The 22,717-nt window shown below is 38.7% G+C and overlaps 1 protein-coding gene across 1 annotated transcript in view; it reads left to right on the top strand.

Annotated features, from left to right (window-relative positions):
- Positions 1-22,717, top strand: part of SPOCK1 (SPARC (osteonectin), cwcv and kazal like domains proteoglycan 1) — a 288,927-nt gene that overhangs the window by 79,706 nt on the left and 186,504 nt on the right. Inside the window, exon 3 of the mRNA XM_065690170.1 lies at positions 12,186-12,231. Within this exon, the coding sequence (XP_065546242.1) occupies positions 12,186-12,231 (46 nt within the window). The remainder of the gene's footprint in view (positions 1-12,185; positions 12,232-22,717) is intronic.

The raw sequence follows: 22,717 nt of genomic DNA, 5'->3' as shown, positions 1-22,717 counted from the left end.
GCTGCTCTCTAAGATATGTTTCCTCTGATTTTGTATCTCTAAGGTTTAGAGATTAGTTACACTACATGTTTGAACTATTTTCTCAGTTGTTAGAATTAAATAGCTAGTTGTACTAGACCTCAGGTGTAAAATTACAGCTGATCAAAATTCCAGCGTTCTCCTGTGCCTAAAGAAGTCATTATGACCTTCAGTACTCTTCAGTGTGTCTCAGTGCTCTTTTTTTTCAGGTTCTACTCTTTGTTAAAATGCCATTTTGATTCGCTCAGACCCATGTCATGATTTAATCCTTTTAAGAGTGAGCAACTGTAATGTGTAAAAATCAGGAACATCCTTCTGTTTACAAGAGAACAGCTCAAAAATGCCTTTTTCAGATACGGAAGGTATATATTCTCTTGAGCTATAACCACTTGGTTAGAAGATTCCCTAGACTATACAATAAAGTTTTGCTACATCTTACTTTCTCATGTCATTGCTCATTGCGTGCGGTGCCATGCTACATACTGACCTTTTATCACTGCTCACAGAGGCACATGTTCTGGCAAGTTCAAGAGTGCATTATATCTCCCCACAGGAGACTCTTTCAGATGTCTGTCCTCAATCCAAGAAGCATGCTACTGGAAAAAAGTGAAAGGTCACTTAGTTTTTTCAATTTGCTCAGAAGAACTTAACCAGAATGTTGCTTTATCATCATAACCACAGCTATGGAAGCTTAAAAATATATGCATGTAATACTTTTAATTCATCCCTTTCCAAGAAGCTCTGAGCATGTGTCATTAATTGCCAATGTTCATGCTGAATATTGGTTTTGGTGTGTGTGGGGGGTGAAATTCCTTGTGTCCTCAATTAAGAATTTAAATGATGAATCAAGAGCCAATGAAAGCATAAATAAGATGTTCTAAGTTTCTGAACTAGTCTGACGTCAGTGTATCATGCTTGAATCTCTGCTTGTTCATTTGTCACTGTTCTGAAGCAAAATGGAAATACAGTCTGAGTATAGCTGACATCATGCTGTTTGTTAGCATATCAATTTGTAACTGACATAATGATGTAGTATCTGCAATCACTTTTGGATTAGTAGTCCTGGGCCCGTTGTGCAAGGTGTGAGGGGTCTGCCTCCTTGAGGGTAAGATACTGAGATGGTTGCAGTGGCCACGTGGAGTAAAATCTTTATCCAGTAATAATGATGTTGATGTGCTAGAGAGGGTTCTTGCAAGCAAATGGAGGTGTGCAAGTTAAGCTGTTAGATCATCTTCATCGCAAATGCAACTGGAACTCTAGTGTGACTTTTGTGGCTTAAAATACTCAGCACAGAACTGAAGCTTCCTTTAGACCATGTTCTGTGGACTTCTTGAGAACAAATTATGCACAAATTGGGCAGTCAGGTCCTGTCTTCTGCTAAAATAAAATAGGATCAGTGCATTCAGAGAGCTTTGTGCTGTGGACACTAACAGCCTTGGCATTTAAATCCCACTGGAGCCATTCCTGCAGGTTAGCAATCCTTTGTCTGAGCTGAACTATTTTGCTTCTTTGGCCTTTTTATATTTTTTCTTTTATTATTATTATTATTATTATTATTATTATTATTATTATTATTATTATTATATTATTTGAGATAAATCTTTTGAAATGCTATTCTGACAAAGCCTGTTTCTCTCCAACATACAGTTGCTTCAAGCAGAAGGCAAAAAGCAATTGTTTATAAAAGGTAACTTTTTGTTATTGTTACTTTACAGCTGACACAAGAAATTAGTTATTATTAAGAATAATCTGTTTTATTTTACTAGATTAAAGTTTAATAGATTAATGAGGTGCCATCAGGAAAATGTTATGGTCATGCACCTCCTATGATTTTGCAGGAACTTTATAGACATGATGCAAACCTGTCAGTATCAAAACATGGTCAGCAGGGGCTTCACTTGCATCAACCAGCCCCAACTGTTACAGAAAATCTCATCATAGGTTTTAAATACCATCATCCATAAACTGATGTTGGTATTTAAAATAACCTACTACTGATGATTAAACAAAATGAGGAGCCCTTTCTTGAGGGAGGACAGGATTTCTCATTGCAGCAATTGCTGCAAGTATTTCGCTCTTGTTTCCTTTAAGCTTCCTGTGAGTTTTGCAGAACAGTTTTCAGTGTTCCTTTCTTTCGTTTAGAATGGATAAAACGCCAGAGACAATTAACAGAATAATATAATAATCTGGAATGGAGACCACACATTTGTGATGGCTCACAGGGTTTCTGATCTGAAAATGTACAACTGTCTCAGTCAGCAGCTGGTTATTTCATAGACTTCTTCACCATGACTGGGTTTTTCCTGCTGCAGTTCTAAGACATTTCAAATCCTGGCTAAGGCTCCAAAGTTGTTATTTTCAGCAGCATGGCTTGTTTGATTGCACCTTTTGCAGAGGTTTTTCTCAACAGTATTTAGAGCTTGATTATCATTTGAAGCTACAAATGAAATACAAACAAATGCATGCGTGCTCCCAGGGACAGATCATTGCTCATAACTCAGTGTAATTCATGCAGTCTCTTTCTAGTCTGTTAGTTAGGCATTGAAAGAAGCAATTTAAAAAAATTAAGACATAATAACTAGTCTCGATAGATCTCAGAAAATTATGTCACTAAATATCAAAGTTAGATAAGTTGATTTTATTCAACTGCTGTTTGTATCCTTGTATGTTTTAACCACTGGAATTTGTATATCTAAGTGGAATATCAGTATGATATTATTCATAACTTTTGTTTTATAACTTTGGTATTCGGGGAATTCTCTCTTTATCTCATAATGAGATTAGTCCCACAATGGTAAATTAAAAAAACCCACAGGCTGAGGAAGTTGGGGCTGTTCAGCCTGGAGAAGAGAAGGCTGCGTGGAGACTTCATAGCAGCCTTCCAGTATCTGAAGGGGGGCTATAGGGATGCTGGGGAGGGACTCTTTGTCAGGGACTGTAGTGACAGGACAAGGGGTAACAGGTTCAGACTTAAACAGGGGGAGGTTTAGATTGGATCTAAGGAAGAAGTTCTTTACTGTAAGGGTGGTGAGGCACTGGAATGGGTTGCCCAGGGAGGTTGTGAATGCTCCATCCCTGGTGGTGTTCAAGGCCAGGTTGGCCAGAGCCTTGGGTGAGATGGTTTAGTGTGAGGTGTTCCTGCCCATGGCAGGAGGTTGGAACTGAATGAACTTAAGGTCCTTTCCAATGCTAATTATTCTATAATTCGATGATTCTAAAACCAACGCATGACTCAAAACATATTTCTGAATACTTGTTGTAAGATAAAACAAGAAATAACTCTGTATTTAATCATTATGTAAGTTGTTATTCACTGTAAACCAGTTCTCATATGTGAAAGCCCTGGTAGGATTGGGATTCTTTTATGTGGATGTTGTTCTCCAGATGCAAACCCCAAATCTTCAGCTGAAGAGGGCCAGTAAATCTGTCACAAACAGCTACTGCAAATGTACTCTCAAAGCAACAAGGATACTGAAAGCGAAGTAACATTGCCAGTAGCTTTATAACCTTCAAGCTTGGTGTGTTTGGCTTTCAAGCTGCCTATAAAGAATTTCTTTCTAAGTATGTAATTTGAGACTTTGAATGAAAATTAAGATGCGGAAAGAGTTTAGTAGCTCTCCTTTCAAGGTAGGTTTTAAATATTACACCTATTGAGGATATGATTTATTAACAGTACTATTCTCTACAGAGTGAGAATCTACAGGAGGCCATTCTTCACCCATATTCACAATAACAATCCTCAGAAAAGGCACAGTGGTGGTGTTAAGTGGAAAATAAGCAAATGATCATGTGAGAAAACAACACTAGGCCAGGCTCCCAACGTGCGAACCTTCAGTTCCAGAGCAGGCACTCATGTTATTTTTATGCATTAGTTGGAACCTTATAAAGGATCACCAGGTTGAATGAGTTGCTAATTCATGCATATTGTTAGTTCAGTGATCCAAAATAATGCTGCTTTAATGAATTCCACCTGGAAGGAGGGGAAAGGTATTTCTGTAATCTGTGGCTCTGCTGCTAGCTTCCTGTTAGACTATGTGCTACTCATTTTGTGGAAAGGGGGGAGTTAATGATTCCCATGGATGCTTTTGTCTGTTCTCTGTGCTGCAGCTGCTGCACAATATAAGCATTTCGTCACAGGTCAAACTGAGCACCAGTGCAGAGCTCATAGGGAAAAGGTCATGTGTACTTTCTAGCTAAGAAATATAAACCATGTTGGGGTATTTTCCCACTCCTCTGAAAACAGTGTGACTCCATTGACTTGAATATGTTCCATGGCAGACTTTTGCTTTCTTACATATACATTGCATGGCAGACAGTACGAATGCCAAGTACTGTTCTATCAGCTTATCCTACTGAAATATGTTTGCTTTCTGGCCTCCCATGAGGGCACTTGGCTTTGCTACCCTGTGCCACCCTGCTTGGGCTAGGCTTCTTGGTTGGGAACTCCTTGGTAATGCACCCACAAATTGCTGCTGCAACCTGGACCTCTTGAACCCTGTGGAGCTTTAATCCTCTTTGTCCCAGAATTCTGGTGCTGCTGTCTTCCTTTTACCTGTCTCCCATTTGCCGCCTACATCGTCCCTCCCAAACAGAATAAGTGATTACAAATTTATCTCCTGTCTGTCAGTGGGACTGAAATTCAGAAGCTGAATAAAGAGTGTTTGTTGAGGGAGATGGGTGCGGAGTTCTGGTTAATTAGATATCTGCATAAACATGATGAAGTCATCAGAGTTTTATCAGAAAGCAACCAAAGAAACCAGAAGTGTCTGGGACCAAATGCTGGAGCGAGTAGGACCTCGCAGATTTAGGGGTCAGTAACTATTGAGCTTTCCTGCAGCTTGCCCCAGGATCTGATTGCCTGAGGAAATCATTTCAGCTGAGATGGTAAATCATCACTACACCACCTGTCATCCTCAGGCTTGTCAGAAGTATTCCACTGCTTGTCTTTCCCTCCATCCCAATTCCTCCCTCTGTTTGCTGCCTCTCTAATAGCCACAGTGGAGGCCCTTTGAAGAGGTCATGGCTGGAGGAAAAAATTCATTGAGTGTAACTCTGCAGTACCTCTGAGAGAGTTCTGTGTGGCTGAGGCACTGTAGCTGGTGAGAACCTGGTGTTAATTTAGAGCAGAAGCAACCAAGTAATGTTCTGTGTTTCAATCTGGCCTTGGCATTGGAGCATCGGTGTCAGTACGGCACATCCAACAGGACGGTGAGCGAGCCTGTACCTTGGGAGGCTCTTGAGTTGTACCTTTCTGGGTTAGCAAGAGCATTGTAGCTTGCAGCATCACCTGGTGTGGATGCTGGGACATACTAAAGTGTGAAAAACTTTACCGAAGTAAAATTAGGGAGAAATAGTTACCTCTAGGGAGGGCTAAGAGGCTTTCTAACACATGCCAATGAGAGGAAGAGTCCAGGCAGAAGTGATGATGTATTTCTAAAGTTAGTCTACTAAAAGCACCAGCGAAGAATAATCAAACCAAGGGCTTTATTTCAGTTTTAGGTTCAGCACAACCTAGTGTAGGCAGTTACGTGGTTGTTCCAGCCACCCAGATATATCAGCTGCGTATGTTGGCACAGTGCTGTGCTAAACCAACTCTGTAGCTTCTGGCTCCCAGCTGGCCCCCATTCATCCTGCTTGAAGCACAAGCAGAGTGAATGCGCATCTGTTTACCCTTGACATTGCAGGCATACCCTTTGGCATCATTCTTGTGGATAATCAAAGGGCAGTTTGGGGCTTTTATGAAATATTTTTAATTCTTACTATATTTGTCTTTTTATCCCTCTACCTCTCCCCAAAAAGTAAAAAGAATCCACAAAACCCCAATAGAGCAGCTGGAAGATTTCTGTCGGAAAGGCCCATATGATTGAGTTCTGAGCACTGACAATTCTTATTCTGTCTGACGTGTGCTCAGTGGGAATTTATTGTGGAATATTTTTCCAAATTTTTAAATCTAATTCTTGCAACTTTTGCTCCCCCAGTGACTCACTGTGACTGGGGGTAAAGAAAGGCTATATTGAAAGCACTGCCTACCGCTTTCTTAATACTGCCTATGGAACCTTCTGGAAGTCTTGCAATAAAACAGGATTAATAAGTTTTGTCTGATATAGAACAAAACCACCCCAAACAGTCAAAAAAACCTCTTTTAATTTATGCAAATGAGAAAAAAAAGTGTCATTCTGGGCCATAGTAAGCAGAAGATACCTTTTTGCGTGTTAGCGGTAGCTGAACAAAAAGGTGATGTGATGGTAATCTGAGTCCTATAGGACACCTGACATTGTAAAGGTCAAGGAGCTTTTTCTATGCCATGCATGTCTAAGCACTTACTTGGATATGCATTGATGTATTTTATACTGTTATCAATGAACAGATATTGATGGATTTAGCATTATATACAAGTCCAGTGTGACTCCTTTCTACCATTTCATTCTAGGCTAAAGCATTTATGTTTTTATTAATGACATAGCTACAGTATTCTAGGCAGGTCCTGACATCCTCAGACCTTTCATGACATGTGCTACTACTTCAGTCTAGAGTAGTTTCTTTTAATTTCAGCAGTTAGTGTTGCTCGCTTTCTGAGTCAGCCCCTGCATCCCTGGCCTTTCAGGGAAATATAGCACTAGATCTTCCAAAGATTTCTCTTACCAAATGTGAAGTGAAACATTCCCAACACAAGCACTACTAATTCACTAACCAAAAGCATCTCGTTTCCCTGGTTCCTTGAATGCCCTGAAGAGAGAGAGCTCACGAGTTCAGAGGCAGTTAAAGATCTCTTAATATGCTTAGGAGTTTAGAGTCAGCTCCTGACTGCAGACCCTGAGCCTTAGCTTCCATTGGGAAATCTTTATTCACTAAAGTACTTGGTGGGCAAAATATTTTCTCTTCCCCTAAATAAATAAATAACTTCGGATTTGCTGACACAACCTATTTGCTTACAAGAGGCAATAGGCCTTGGGGAGACATTTACGATCAAGGCTAGATTGACTTTAGCAAGTAGCAGCTGGTGCTGTAACACTGCTTGGTGTTGGAATGCTCTTCTGTACTGCAAGGTAGAGAGGCAGAAAATGCAGCTGCATCTTTCCTCATTTGAAACGAAGCAATGAGCTGGTTATTACCACTGTGCCCAGCTGGTCTCTGTGAGAGTCAAAGGTTTAACCATAGAGCAGGCTGCAAACCAGTGTTAATAAACATCCCTCCCGGAGACACTTTGAAATTTAGGCTCTTGCTGGCTGGGAATGAAGATTACCTCCTAAAGGTTATCTGACAGTCCTTGGCATCACACCCTGTATATGAGTTTCCTCAGGAAGGACCTGGGATGGGGGATTCGTGATGGGGAGGATTTTCTGCGCAGGGTGTTTCAGTCAGCATCTCATTTCTGTTTGATTCATACAAATAACCTAGAAGCTTAATTAATGCACCAAAATATAAATATTTATGCACCCATTTAGCTAATGTTTGGCTCTATTTATAAACAAGAGCATCTTGCAGGAGCTCCTTTGACAAGTAAATAAAATAAGTATAGAGAGTGCCTGTGTGTTAAATTAACCATTGCTTCGTTAACTCTTGCACAATACCAGGTCTTAGGTAATAACTAAACCAATAAGTGACGAGGGAGTAGGTTTAATGGGATTAACTCAAACACTTAAACTTCAGGAGAACAAGAAGCTGTTGTTTACTTTCTTAGTTGGTGGGTTAAAAGAGGATAGGCCTGCTTGGTTTTACTGTTAAGCTGAAAGCTTTTTAACTGTATTGTTATTGTAGTGATACAGGAGGTTAAGCAAAGAGCAGTCACACGTTAATGTCCTGCTCTTAGGGTCAATTTCTATTTACCGACATCTTTGCTATGACTAACAGGAAATTGTGGCAGACCCAGGTCTAGTTTGAGGTTTGATTTTTGCCAATCAGAGCCCAGTCTATGAGTTCTGATGTGTCTGTGGGGTCTGAGGAATGACATTTTTAATAGTTTTGCCTGTAAGAAAGCTTTTGTGAACTTTTAAACGTGCACTTTTTAATATGCCCTTTGCATACTTAGTGTAACATATGATTATGTTCTTGGTCGCCTTTGGTATATTGATCTGAGTTAACACCTATGTATTGAATGATAAAAGACTATTTTGTTCTTATTAAGAAGCAATAATTTATTGTGCATGGTATAGCAAAAGGGATTTAAATCACTTCAGAACATGTTTCATCTCCTCATCTCTTGATTGCTTCAATCAAATTCATAAAAATGCAGAACCGAGGCCCAAGTCCAGCAGTTTCTGTTTGCTTTCCATTTGCTGTGCTTGTAAGTTATTTCTCAGTTAAATTTCCTGAGGCTAAAATTTTGAAGGAGGCTTCCATGATTCTACATGACAAACAGGCACAGAAGTGAAGAGCAGCTCCTGTCCCAAGCCTTGCAATTGAATTCTCCTGAAGTCTGGGGTTCATGTTCATTCCTGGCTGTGTGCAGAGGCCAAGCCAGTATATCACATTTATCTAATGCAGGGTTAAGCTAAGGGAGTCAGATCCAGCTGTGGTTTCCAGTATCAAGTCTTATCTTTTTGTGCATGCTTTTAGGTGTGCAGAGTGCCTTCAGTTAATTAAAAGATTGACTCACTGAACTACAGGCAAAAGCTTCAAAGTGTGAATTCTGTGCAAGGAGAAAGATACTTTTAAATATTTGGTCATCAAAAATACTTCTCAGTTGCTGTCACCTGTTGTATTGAAGTGGATCTGTGCCTGGCTTTGCCTTCCCTTCAAAGTCTGTCAAAGTCTTTAAAGGCAGCTAGGGAAAAAGAAATAATTCTTCTATATCAGGTATGTAACAGATGAATATGTGGAAAAACACTTTCTGGTTCGTCTGTCAGCCCAAAGGAATTAAAAATGCCTTTTCTTGGTGCTTTACAAGAGCAACGTGCTAATAGCACAGCAGATGAACACTGGGCTGTGACAGCAAAGGCGGAAAGGTCAGAAAAGAGAGAGATTATTTCGTTTGGAGGTGAAGATGGTCTGAAATAAGTGATTTCACATTTAAAAGGCCGCCAAGGAGAAAACTGATGAATGTTAACATATTTTTCTATTGTTTTATTTCATTCTTTTTTTCTTTTCTCATTTGTAATGCTTGCGTATTCAGGAAGTTGAGGTAGGTTTTTCATTTTTAACTTGTAAATATCCGTAGAGTAAATAAAAGTATTTACAACATATCATAATTCATATTATACTTTGAACTCTTATGAGCAACTGTTAATATTGCTATAAATGAAATGTATCGATACATGTTAATTATTAATGTGTTAATATCAATTTATTAACATGTTAATATTAAGATGATGTAATAGCTTTGTATGTTACTGTAGGCATAGGTGTTTTAAGCACATTAGTATCTGTCCTAGTAGAAAGCTCAGTAGTGCATAGATTTCTATGCAGTTGCCTCTTAGGAAGGTGTTTTATCGAATCGGAATGTTAGATGTCATTAATAAAGCTGATTGTATTTATATATGTATATATACACACAGCTGGAAATTCATGTTATGTTTAGGCACTGTTATTGCTACATCAGCATGCTGTTTTTCTGTTGGAGGAAGTTGCAGTGAAATGATGGTATCCATTTGGAGTTGTTCCTCCTCTTAACAAAAGCCATTTCAGGTTAATGTATGGCTTTCAACACCTTGGAGAGTACTGGCACAAAGCCCTGACCATTCTTCAAGCCAGAGCTGTAGGTGTGTATTTAAATAAGACATAGATTTCCTGCTCAACCATATCTACAGCATGAATTTCACCTTTACAGTGCCATAACCATTCAGTTGCAGTTCTTGCTGGTGTCAGTGCTGAAGTGAAACTCTAGTGCTCTATTTTCTGTTGTACAACTGGCATAAGTGATTTTGAACTGCTATTGACCGTATTGCTTGAATGTATGTATAGTCATTATTTACTCCTATAAATAATAATGAGGTTTATATATTGAAAACCAAGAAGGTCTCCTCTATTCTACTCTTTAGGGCTTTTTTTCTTTCTTTTTCTTGTGTAGTTGTTACACTGTAGTTTCAGGCATATTCTAAAATAAACATGGTTTCTATTTTCAAAAAGGAATACTAAAGAGGTCTGCATAAAGGAGAAGAATAGGTTTACAGAAGAGATGGGTGGTTTGTAGGTTATTTTGTGAGGAAGGTGCATTTTCTGTAAAACATGCCATTGATACTGAAATTGAGGTAAACCCCCCCCCTTTCCAATCCTTATTTCAAACCTGCTTCTGTATGCCACCAGCGTAAGGAATCTTTCTTGGGAGTTGAATTATTTAACAGCTTTTGATGCTGCAAACCCAACAGCAAAGCAACACCCAGGGAAAAATGGAAGCAGGGAAAAAAAAGAGAATATTTTGGTGCTGGAAAAAAAAATATTATTCTGCTCAAAAAGCTTAAAACCCAACACACTGTGAACAGTGGTTAATGATTGGTGAATTTAGCACTAAATCATAATCAGTCACAAAGCATTGTAAAAGCATGAGGGGGGAGTTGTATTAACAAAGCTGTGGAACTCAAAGGCATGTCTGTGATTGTACTTCTGGTGCCAAAACCCCATGTTTCTGAAGAAGAAGTATTGATACTTTTGATGTATCTGAAATAAATGAGGAAAGATAATCTTTGTTTTTATTGTGGAACATGGTCACTGTCCATGAAGTCAGTATAGGCACTGAGCATCAATATGCTTGGAGAAAGAAAATACATTTCTTCCTGATCCTTATGCAGAATTACATCCAGCCCCTTCATTACAGGGAACATTTGCCCATCCTCGCCTGCCCCTAGAGCAGCAGAGAGGAGCGGGATGGCACATTCCACGCTTCTCTGTGCTGGAAGTGTTGGCACTTCCTGCTTCTCATTACGTCCATACCATTCAGGAGAGAATGCGCTGCCGTGAGGTGCATCTCCTGATGGTCAGCAAGGGCATGGAGAGTCCCCCCTTCTCCTCCAACAGCTCTGCAGGCTATTCTGACCCCAGAAAGTATGACATGTTGGCTTCCAAGTCTCCAAGATACTCCAGGTTAGGGTGGCTGGATAGCATGAAAGCATGTGAAATTCAGTGTACTGGAGATAAATAGTAAAGAAAGCCCTATGGAAGAAATAATTTAGGCCTCTTACACTGCTGGGTTTTCAGTTACCGTCCTGGCAGGAAAAAGGTAAATAGGGACAGCTTGATAAAGGCATCTCTTCAGTGGCAGCCCTCAAGAAATAAATATAGAATACTGGGTATATTAAAAAGGAAATTAATATTATATGCAGAAAAATTTCACAGTCATATCAATCTTCCATGCTTCCTCACTTCAAGTACATTGCTCTGTTGTTATCCCGTCCTCTCAAAGAGGACACAAGTGAGAGATACGGAATATGCTGAAACTAAATATAACAGTTGGGCTTAAATTCCTCTGTCACACAGAGTGGGGGGAACTTTGCCTTCAGGTAAATATTTGCTCAGTACAAAGAATACAAATTGATCCAGCACACAGAAGAGTTTTCCATTCTTTTTGTAGAGACTTGTTTGCAACACAGTCTTTTGCTCAGGCACTCTGACAGTTCCTACCTTATCCATTTTCAAGTCCAGTCAGACTCATGTAAAACAGAACCACGAGACTCACAGCAGAATAATATCTTTACATCAGATCTAAGTAGCTTTTAAAAACTTAATAACGGGAACAGTGACAGAAGTGTTCACTGGAAGCGCTCCTGGATGTTACTGTACTTTGTAAGGGTTATGATATTATTGCTGTGTTCCTGTACATTCACAATGGGGTCATTTACGTGTGTCCAAATGAATGGAAGTATTTTTGGATTTACTTTGACTTTTTGCCACACCAAGATGATATGGATTATGCTATGTTATCTGAACAATATGTTCTTATCTTTGATATGAGAAGCTGTAGATCGATATGAAATAATAGAAGAGAACACATAATAATGGTCACAGTTTGAAAAACAATTCAGAAGAAAAATTCATGGTTCTGAATCCAAGGAGGTTTTTTATTCTTCAATTTCTAGCCTGTATTTACTACTTTCTAGGACGCAACCTTTTGATTTGGGCTAAATACATAAGAATCAAAAGATGAGTTGATTTATTTGTACTTTAATTATTTAATATAGTATTGAAAAAAATTATTCTATTTTTCCTGAGTTTCCTTTTCTTTTCTCCCCATTTAGGATGATTATTTCAGAAACTGGAATCCAAACAAGCCTTTCGATCAAGGTACATATTTTATGGCTCTCTTCTGCTATTTTGTTATATCCCCGTGTAATTTATGCCTTTATTCCTTCGTCTGTCCCGTGCATTAGTGAAGAGCTATATTAGTACTTACATCTCCTTCCCAATTTAGTCACAGCTCAAGGTGATTTATGTATAAAGGTGTGACTCATCTCTCTATTTTTTCAGACAAGTTTTTTAATCCCCATCCCTTCCAGTTTATGTTCGGTGATAATATATATGCTTAGAAAGATTTTCTGTAACTATGAAAATCGGTCTCATATGCACTTTAAAACAGGTATCTTCATATACATCTCCTTTCATGGTCAAAACTTTCCTAAAGGAATGCCATAAATGTAATTAATGCATTTCCTAACATTCAAGGGGCTAATTCTCTGAAACCAGTTGTGATGTATGAATTTCAGGGCTGTTTTTTGAAAGGAAGGGGTGTTGTGTATATGCTGCTGATATAGATCAGATATAGATTCTGCAAATGACATTTTGCACTTTATTGTGGTGAATTGTTACATTATGGCAGTAATTCAATCATTTCCAGGCCAGCCACCAAAGGATAGGAAAATACTCATAAACATTCCAATTGTTGTGACCAGGATATCACTGGAAACAACATCCATGCCAGGAGAAAGAACTTCAGTTGACAAAAGAGATCTCAGATAGCAACTTATCAAGCTTTCTCTGCTTGAAGTTCACAGCTTGCAAAAAGCTTTTCAGAGGGGGTGGTAAGAGACATTTGTTCTTAATACCATAGATGAATATTGCTGGAAACACTGATGTTGCTCGGCGTGGTGGGTTGTGTTGGATACTTTATGTTTTGTCAGTAAGAAACACTGTATGCAAAGGATCTCAGCAGTCCGTCCTCTGAAAGGCTCATACGAAAGCAGTGCAAGCTGATAGCATTCCATAGTTTTGTCTTAAAATCAGAATATTGTACTTTAGCTTTATATCTGTCACTCTGATGCCACTTGGGTCTTATACTTCGTTATTTATTTCTTCAAGCTTTCTAGAATGTACTTTTTCCAGGACAAATGGTAAAAATTACATTTTGCACATATTTTCCTTGGGTGGAAGCAGTTATCAGCTGTTTGATTTGTGGAGGATAACACCACACACCAGAAAAGTGCAGGTCAGTTAGCTTCTCTGTTTGCTTTCAACAGTTGCTTATTTTTCCTATTTGTAATGTTCAGTGAAGCTCATACATCTGCTTGAGAACACATATGAGGTGCGAATATTACAGCTGTAACATCACAGGTAGACTGTGGACTTTTTCCAGTGCTTAAGGCATTTTTAGGATCCTGGATTTGACTAGGTTTGGTTCTTTATTCAACACCATGCCTCTTAAATTGCAGAACGCCAGTGTCCTAGAATGTTATTCCAAATGGTATTCTATAAATTTCAATCTACATCTGCTCTGAAATTTGTAAGGATTTTCAAAGATGTTATCTGAAAGTTATATAGAAAGGAATGATCATTACATGGTAACTACAATACAAATGAATTTCAGTTATTGTAGGTCTATTGCACAGTCCTCCCCTCTGTTGAATCCCGTGTTCAAAATGAAGTGGCATTCAAGTAGAGTGTGAGATTTCTTTTGCCCTTCAGAATGTGAAATGACTCTCTGGATATGGAATTGTTGGGATTTTACATTCAGAAAAGGTATTTCTGTGAGAAAATTGCTTAAGCAAATTATTGAGCTAATAATATTATTACCGAGCTAATTTTTAATTGCCTAAAAAAAGGCAAGTCATGTTACACCAAAACGTTTTTATGCATCTGGAAATCAAATAGTTTGAAATTATACTCATGAATCATACCACAAATGAGAAGAAAGAGTCAATCAGTTAAGGAGAAGGAAAGGCATGAACAAATGAATTAAGGAGTAACCAGATAAATGACAGACCAGTGGAGGAGATGAAACCACAATACTTCCTTTATTCACTTCCAATTTGAGCTCTGCCAATCATTTATTTTACAAACAGGAGTCATAAAAGGAAGCAGCTTTGCTGATCAGAGATTTGAATCTTCAAAATTACTTAAGTGTTTAGGAAGAAAATACCCATTGGAAGTCTCTGAAGGTGCTTTTGAAAATTCACTGTACTGAATCTGTTTCTGTATTTCCTTCCCAAACATGTTCTTTGTATTGCGTGTAGGTAGCTCACAGGAATAGCATTGGAGGCTTATGTGTTAGAGGAGAAAGTGTAGATTCTCTGTCTTTATGGAAATGGAGCTTCAGTGTCAAAGGACAGGGAAAGGTGATGTTTTTGCCAAGGCATATATCACCAGAGATTTTCAAAGGCATTTGAGGGATCTAGGATTACAAATCCTATTGACTTCAAATGGAACTTATGTTCCTACCATTTTCAGAGGCCTTGTAACCCTTCTGTCTTCCCAAGAGGAAAAACAAAAAGGTAAATCCTGGCAAGAAAAAAAGTATTGCCAACAGATTTAGAGCTGCTTTAAAAGTGTCTTGTCCATTGTGTTCCTGAGACGTCTGACTCTGGGCAAAATCACAGATCGTTAGAGATTCTGAAATCACATGTGGATACCTTGAAGCGATACAGTCATGCATCTGTTAAAGATTCCTGTCTCTTTACAAAATAAAGGATCATTTCTCTTTTGGTGGAAAATTTCTCCAAGTCTGTTGTAAGAAAGCAGAATGCAGACTGGGCAATGCAGTCTGGCTGAGATACTTTGCCTTGCATAGAGTTCTGTGTGCTGCTTTTGCCTCATTTAAATCTTATAAATGGATTGTATTTGGCCAATAGGTCATTCTTCACATGTATCCTTAGTTTATATATACATATATGTAAGTGTATAAATGTGTATGTGCTGTATAGATGTGTATATATAGAGAGAACTATTTAAATAGGAAGTGCTGAGATGAAGGAAGGAAGGATTATTTTATCTTTTTCAGGTGTTTTCCACCATACATTTAATTTTCAGCACTTTGCATGCAGGGAAAAATGAACAGTGAGAAGAATGTGTCCTTGATCTTTTATGCAGTACAAGCTGCAAGAAAATTTAATGTCTTTAGTCTTTAGTTCTCCATTCTTCCTGCCCTCACCTTTCTTTCCATGCTGTTCCCTTTGTCTTTGTGGTGTTTAATTGCCCCCTGTACTCTTGTATAATTTTGGAGATAGAAATGTTTTTATTTTGTGTTCTTTTGGGTTCTTGTATCCAGGCAGCCTGTGCACATCCTGCAGTAAGGAGCCCTGATTTGTTCCTGAGATGCATAGGAGCTCTGTTCTCACCATACAGCTGTTATTCTGAGAGATATCCCAAAGGCAAATCTTAACCTCACAACACCAAGGTTCTTCCTACAGTGATTGAAGAGAAAAAGCTTCTCCAGTGGGTGAATGAAAGCAGACAGCTGTCTCTCTCCCTGGGTTGTCTGAGTAAATCAGGGTCTAGCATCATTAAGCCAAGGCTAACTTGTGTGAATATCCACTTGTGAGACAGATTTACAAGTTCTTAGTGTTTAAAATCTATTTCTCAATTCTAAATTGAAAATCATGTTTAAATATTCTAATTGTGAAGTCATTATATGGGAGCCAGACTGTAGAATCCCAATGAAGGAGCTTGGGGGCCGGGTTTAGAAGTAGCTGAGGGTAGCTGCTACCTGCCAGCAGTGATCTTACAAAGGCAGCTGGAGGATTCAGTATGTTTAACAGATTTAAAACCCAGCCGTACTCAAAGATTTTGAAAATCAGCAGAGTTCTACCTTAAGTTCGTACTTTATTTGCATCTTCTATAGAACAGTCTGCTGGGTCCAACCATCTCTATATTCTTTTCTAGCATAAAGCTAGCTTTATTCAGCAGATTGAATTATTCAATTATGCACTGAAAAAACAACAGCAACATAATCACGCAGACTGGCTCATGATTTGCAGTGAAACCGCCCCCAGAGTCACACGAGGTACCTTTGCAGAACGTGCCTTTTCAAGGGAAGTCGACTTGAATGATTCAGCTGCGTCTTGGAAGGCATTTGAGTGATGGGAATATATTTTTAGCCTAGCTACAAGCCCAGCTTTTTATTCGTCTTGAACCCAGGAGAAACCAATACAAAGGTGAGCATCTCACCCGCAGAGCTAAGCTAACGAGGCATTTGGTCTGCAGAAGGCAGGAGAGCGTATAGCCTGAAAATGATCGCTAGTCATTAATACTGAACTCAATTCTGTCAGAGCTCCAGAAGCCACAAAGCAGCAGAGTGGAAGGGGCAGGTTAGTCAGGAATTTAAAATATGAATCAAAGGGTTAGGATTTATCTTTCTTCTGACAAGGTCATTTGAGAGTTCTTAAGGAGCTTGACAGCGAACTTGACATACTTTCCGAGTCTTCTCCATCTGCATGGGAGAAAGAAAAAGAGGGGATCAGGGAAAAAGTTTAGCATAACATTCTCAAGTAAAAGATTTTGGTATGATAATGAAATGTGTCTGAGATTTTGCACCTCTTCAGACTTGCCAGAAAATTGGCTCGCTCAGACTATGTATTATTATAAGTGAAAACTGTTAACTAAAAAAATGAGTCTAAGTTATTGAAAATTTCTGCTAAAAGCCACCTCTCAGTAGCTGTGCTAAATTATTCTATGGACAAAGAGATGTTATTACTTTTCCTGATAAGCTGCACAAGTAAGAGTACACCTTGTTAGGTTTAAAGCTGCCGGAAGCAGTCGAGGGTGGTGTCCAATGTGCTTGCCCCATGGCTTTTTGTAAAGCACCATTGCCCAGAACAAAGGAGCTGTGGAAGTTAACGGGGTGCACTTGTATTGCAGATACATAAGCTCCAAATCCAAAAATGTTTAGAGCATTGAGCTGCCATTATTATTAAGAAGACTGTAGAGATAGTCTGAACTTTCCCCCTTGTCTTTCAGCCTTTGTCTTTATTTTCGCTGTCTTTACTCCCAGCCCTCTTCCCCAGTAAGTGGGAAATCTGGACAGGGATATTACTGCTCAGGGCTTTCATTGTCTGCCCTGGGCAGGGAATAAAAATATTCCCAAATCGTTCTTCCACTGTACTCTGTGGAAACCTTCATCTGCCTGAATTGAACCTATCAATGACTGACTTCAGTGTCAGACATGCTGCTGTAGACTCTGCTATCATTATTAATTGCAGACACGAACTCTCTATCATTTCAAAGAATTCCCCTTGAGCACTAATAAAAGTCTGAACGGGCAAAATACCCTCACTTTTGAAGAGGAAACACTGCTTTTGAGTGCATTGTGGCCTCCAGCATAGCATATCCTCGACTTTCACAGTCCAGCAGCCCCATGGAAGTGGATTTGTCAAATTTGAAGCTTTGTATCTAGAGATGGATGTATTAGTATTCATGCTTCCTCTCCTTCTGCACTGAATTGCACCTATATCTTTCCAGTATCTAACAGGCAAATCTAGGCCTCCTGCAGCTGTGCAGAGTAAAGTTTGCCTGAAATTCATAAGCCTTCCAAAACAAAAAGGATGATAATGGAAGCCTGTGATGTAGGATGAAAATCATAGAACCTGCCATTAGTTTTGAACATGTAATTTTCTGTTAGCCCAGTTAAGATGTTCTTTCAGAAAAGCCTGAATAAATTCATTTCCAAGAGTTGTTTAGTACCGTACACATCTCCAGCCACAAATACATGTTAGTTTTATAATAAATGTTTTCTATTACCGTGCCTCAGATGGCAGATTTCAATTGAGTAACTTATTTTGCAATTTATTTTTTGACTGTGGTTGAATTAGTTTTAGAGGCTTATTCAGAGGACAACTGCACATGAATTATGTTTGTAAATCTTCAGTAAATCAGTACAATTTAAAAGCATCCTAACTGAATCAACAGAAAACACTAGCTGAGATGCAGCACGTGAAATGCACTATCTTCCATCAATGCATTTCTAGCACATATGGCTGCTTATATCCTCCAAGAAGATGCACGTGGTTCTCTATATGCTAGAGGCACAATATTAAATTCCTTATAAGCTTGTAAGCAGCCAATTTTGTCATTAAATACGGCATCAGAAGTGACAGAGATGGGGGCCTTGTCTGTGATTGTGTATGGCAGATGTGCTTTGAATTGAGACAGTGATCGATAGGTTGCATGTCTGGAATTTTATTAGCACTTGGGGAGCACTTGTTAGTTTTGTCAATAATGGTGCTGGCTTTGCTTTAATATCTCTAATTTTATTGGTTCTGAAGCAGACATGATTTTCAAAGCGAAATCCATGCTTCCCAATGCTCATCTGGCTCCCATTGAAGTAAATACTTTTTTGGCAATACCACGGGGCCTTACCCTGCTCTTATTGACATCACATAGAGAGCAGGGGCCTCCTTCCTTTTGCTTGGTATATAGGAACTATTTTTGGAAACCTACCTATACCTTTAAAAAAAAGGTGTTTGGGGGAAAAAACACCCCATGCCTGCAAAGCTTCTTTCCTATTTGTTGCAAGAGAACCCCCACGGTCTTATTCAAACTAGCTGCTTTGGTTTGTGCTCTGGTTTAACAAGGTCAAACCAAATTGGGACTAAGTCTCCAGCTTTGAAATATTGTTTGACTTAAATACTGGATGGTATAGCAGTAGATTTATAGTGCATGTCAGAGTGAGTTTTAAATCACTAGCCAGTCAGAGATTAATTTACACAACATTTAAATATATTTATATGCTTGTGAGTTAATAGGTGATTACAGACTGTCATTTCATTCTAAAGGAAAAACAGGAACTCTTGTGGAGAATTAAGAGTAGAAGGCAGAGTGACAATGGGCATAAAAAGGTAAACGGCAGAATTTTGAGGAAGAGAACATCAAAATAAAGACAAGTTAATTTAAAATCACGTAAGACAGAAATGAGAGGAAGAAGAACCAAGGTAATTGGCATTTCCTCAATATAGAAGGCACAAACACAAATTATCCAAAAGCCAAGAACTTGGTTAATGACAAGGCTCTTCATGACTGCAGTGGCAAGACGTTGCATAAAGTACAACTAGGCTGAACTCTTCAGTGAGCACACATGCTAGCCCTGAACTCAGAAAGCCAAGTATAAAATGAGATGTTTGGCCAAGGATTTAAGAATAACAATTCTTTATAGTGTGTTAAAAGGAAGAAAAGATTCAAGAAAAATGATGGCTCACTGCTTGGTGGAGAGAGGCTCTTACAGAAATGGCATTGCTGAGAAGGCCAGAACGTTGTTACCTGCCTTTGCTTTGGCTTTCACTTAAAAGGTCAGCTGTGACCACGTAGCTATCGTAGTTAATATCTCCAGCTGAAGTATAAGATTCTAAATTAGGGAAAGAACAGGCTTGAGTAAATTATGATGTTTGCAAATCAACTGGAATTGCTTAAGGTTTACATGAATTGGCTGAAAGAATTGTAAAGATACTAAAAGTTATCTTAGTTTATGAAATTGCAGAAGACTGGACAGGACAAGCAGCATCTGTATTTTTAAAGTCAGAGAAAGGAAGAAAATAGGAAATGATATCCCATGAGTTGAACCTGAAACCCTGAACAAAAGGAAAGAAAATAGTACTAGAATAAAATACTAAAGCAAACATTTGTTAGCATTGAGAAGACAGGAGGATGAATAAAGCTGGTATGGATGTCAAACTAATTTTCTTCTGTGACATTTAAAGGCTTTGAGACTCAGGGATAAGCTTGCAGTATCATGTATCTTGACTTTAATAAGGCTTTTGACATTGGTTTACATTACTCTTATAAGCAAGTTAAAGAAATATTGTCTAAAAGAAATAATTATGCAGTGGATACAAGATCAGTTGGTAAGCTGCATCCTGGTAGTTGCTGTCAATGATTCTATGTCAGGCTGGTAGGATAAATTGCATAGGTTCTTCTGCATCTATTTTGAGTACAGTAGTATTCACCATTTCATTTAATTGTAGATGTTGAACTTAGTAGACTGATTAAATGCAGCACAACAATAAAATTCACAGTTACTTCAAGAAATTCAAGAAATGGTCTGAATACAAAGGATAAAGTTCAGTGTGGGCAGATGCAAAGTTCTTAAGAATAATCATCTGCACAAAACAGGATGGAAAACAACTGATAATAAAATTCAGAGAAAAATGGTGGGGGATTACAATGGATTACAAACAGAACATGAGTCAATAATGTCATTCTGCTGCAAAAAAAAGGCAAATGTTGCTCTGGCATGTGTAACTATGAGTAATCCTTCGGCTCCAGTCAGCGCCAGTGAGACCTTGGCTGGAATACATTGTCCAGATTTGAGACCCAGGCTTTTAGAATAGTATGAATCAGATGGAAAGCACCCAGAAAAAAGTAACAGCTATGATCACAGTTGGAGAAAATATACTCTGTGAAGGAAGACTGAAGGAGAAAAGCACCTCTGCTGCAGGGAGAAAACAAACAAAACAACAGAAAAACCTCAAAGCAGCAAAACAAAGCAACCCACAAATCCTGTTTTCAAATACATCAAATTAATTGCAAAGCGGAGGAATTGTTCTCTGCCCATTGTGGAGACAACAAGGAGCAATTTGTTTACATCACGGCAAAGAAGATTAATTTTAGCCTTTGTAATGACAGCAATAGTTAAGCGTTGGGAGAGATATTTTTAAGAGGATGTAGATGCTTTGTCTTTGAAGGTGTTCTGAAACATAACGGAGAAATGTCTTGCAGATAATGACACATTGGTCACAGGTGGAGCAGGAGAATGGAATCAACATCCTTCCCAGCATTGCCATTCTGGCACTGTGATTCTGTGATAGTATTTTGATTAATGGAAAGCAGCTAATTTCATGGAAAGCACAGAGGAAATGCTGAAGAAGGTATTTCTTAAAATAGATTTCCAGTCAAAGCAAAGAAGGGAAAAAAAATGTATCAGTATCCTTAACAGACATTTTGGCACCACGTGAAAAAATCCAGGTTCTTACTGGTTGGGTGTTATGTGCATAAACCTCAAGACAGGTACTAATCATGGTTGTAACAGGCTTGCAAACCTCCATGAACATAAACAGGGACTAGCAAAAGGCAGCTCATTTCCTCTGACTGCTATTCCCTATCTTGCTTTCTAACATAGAGTCAGAAGCACTTCCTATGGATGGTTTTGGACTTGGATGTTTGTGGGGTTTTTTTGTCCAGGCAGGAATAAAGGTCGCGCTCTAATCCTAAAGATTTTCATGAAGTCAGTCAACTATTATCTTTCAAGTCATTAGATAAAGCATGACAATGCATGTGTATTTAGGAATTAAATCTCTTTCTGCTATAAACCTAATTGCCCAGGTCATCAAAACACTAATTGGATCACAGCTATTTTTCTTCTTGTTCTTACTGCTTCAGATTAAACATATTTGCATAAAATACTATTTCTGCTCTAATCTGGTTGCTTGCATTCTAGCCATGAAGTCTTTGGTCATTTGGAATGTTAAGCTACAGTGGTGACAAGCAATACACAGCACGCTGAATAAAGAAAGTTTTCATACATAATTTGGAGGTGTCCTGCACTAGAAAGTTCTCTGAGCATAGTATGTTGAAAATTAATATCAGTTTGGTGAGCATCATTTAGTCATTTCATCATGTTCTGGTTTTCGTCTCTGTTCTCTGGTCACAGTATATCATAGAATCATAGAATAGTCAGGATTGGAAAGGACCTTAAGATCATCCAGTTCCATCCCCCCTGCCATGGGCAGGGACACCTCACACTAAACCATCTCACCCAAGGCTACGTCCAACCTGACCTTGAACGCTGCCAGTCAGTGCACCTTGCCATTGATGTGTGTCCGTACTGTCAGCTATTGCCCAGCAGCTTTCCTTAAAGGTTTTGTCAGCTTTACATACATTGTCTTTAAAGTGTAGGGACAGGAAAGCCGCATCTGAAGACCAGAATTTGACTTCCATTTTTCTCCTTAAAACCTCTGCTTAAGGATTTGATTTTGATCTGTTTTATCTAGGGAAGATTAGTAAACAGCATTGTTGCCTTAGATGTGTGCGTTCATGCACTGCCCTTTTTGAGAGGGATGCATACAGATCAAGTGCTGCCCCAAAATCTGGAACTATTATGTTTGCTAAACCACAAGGCAAGACAGTAGGATCAAATCTGTACTATGAGTATGCTCTGTTCCTGGGATAGCTTTAATTTATAAGATTAGCAATTAAATAATTTAGTCCCTTACTTGCAGTCTTGTCCTTAACAGATAAACAGAGCTCTCTGATAGATGGATGTACAGATAAGCAATTCTAGGGATCATTGCACATTACAGCAATCTTTAATGCAGTGTAAGTAAGGATTATTGTAATTATTTTAATGTGTTACATCAGTGTGTTGATGGAGTTCCTCTTTGCCTTTAATTGCTGGGCTTTAAAAAAGAAAAGAGAAAATGTATGTAGTAGGCTCTAAGAGTAAATGTGTCTTTGCTATGAAGGCTCCAGCATCTAAACCTGTTTCTCTGTTCAGTGGAGACCTTTGTAATGACCTTTCATGTTTAAAACCAAGCAATGAAAAGTCGCTGACACAGGCTGCAGAAGTCTGCAGAGC

Source organism: Lathamus discolor, chromosome 10 (assembly GCF_037157495.1).
Source record: "Lathamus discolor isolate bLatDis1 chromosome 10, bLatDis1.hap1, whole genome shotgun sequence".
Lineage (NCBI taxonomy): Eukaryota > Metazoa > Chordata > Aves > Psittaciformes > Psittacidae > Lathamus > Lathamus discolor.
The sequence above is the reverse complement of the archived record's forward strand: the minus strand, read 5'-3'. Positions and strand labels throughout refer to the sequence as shown.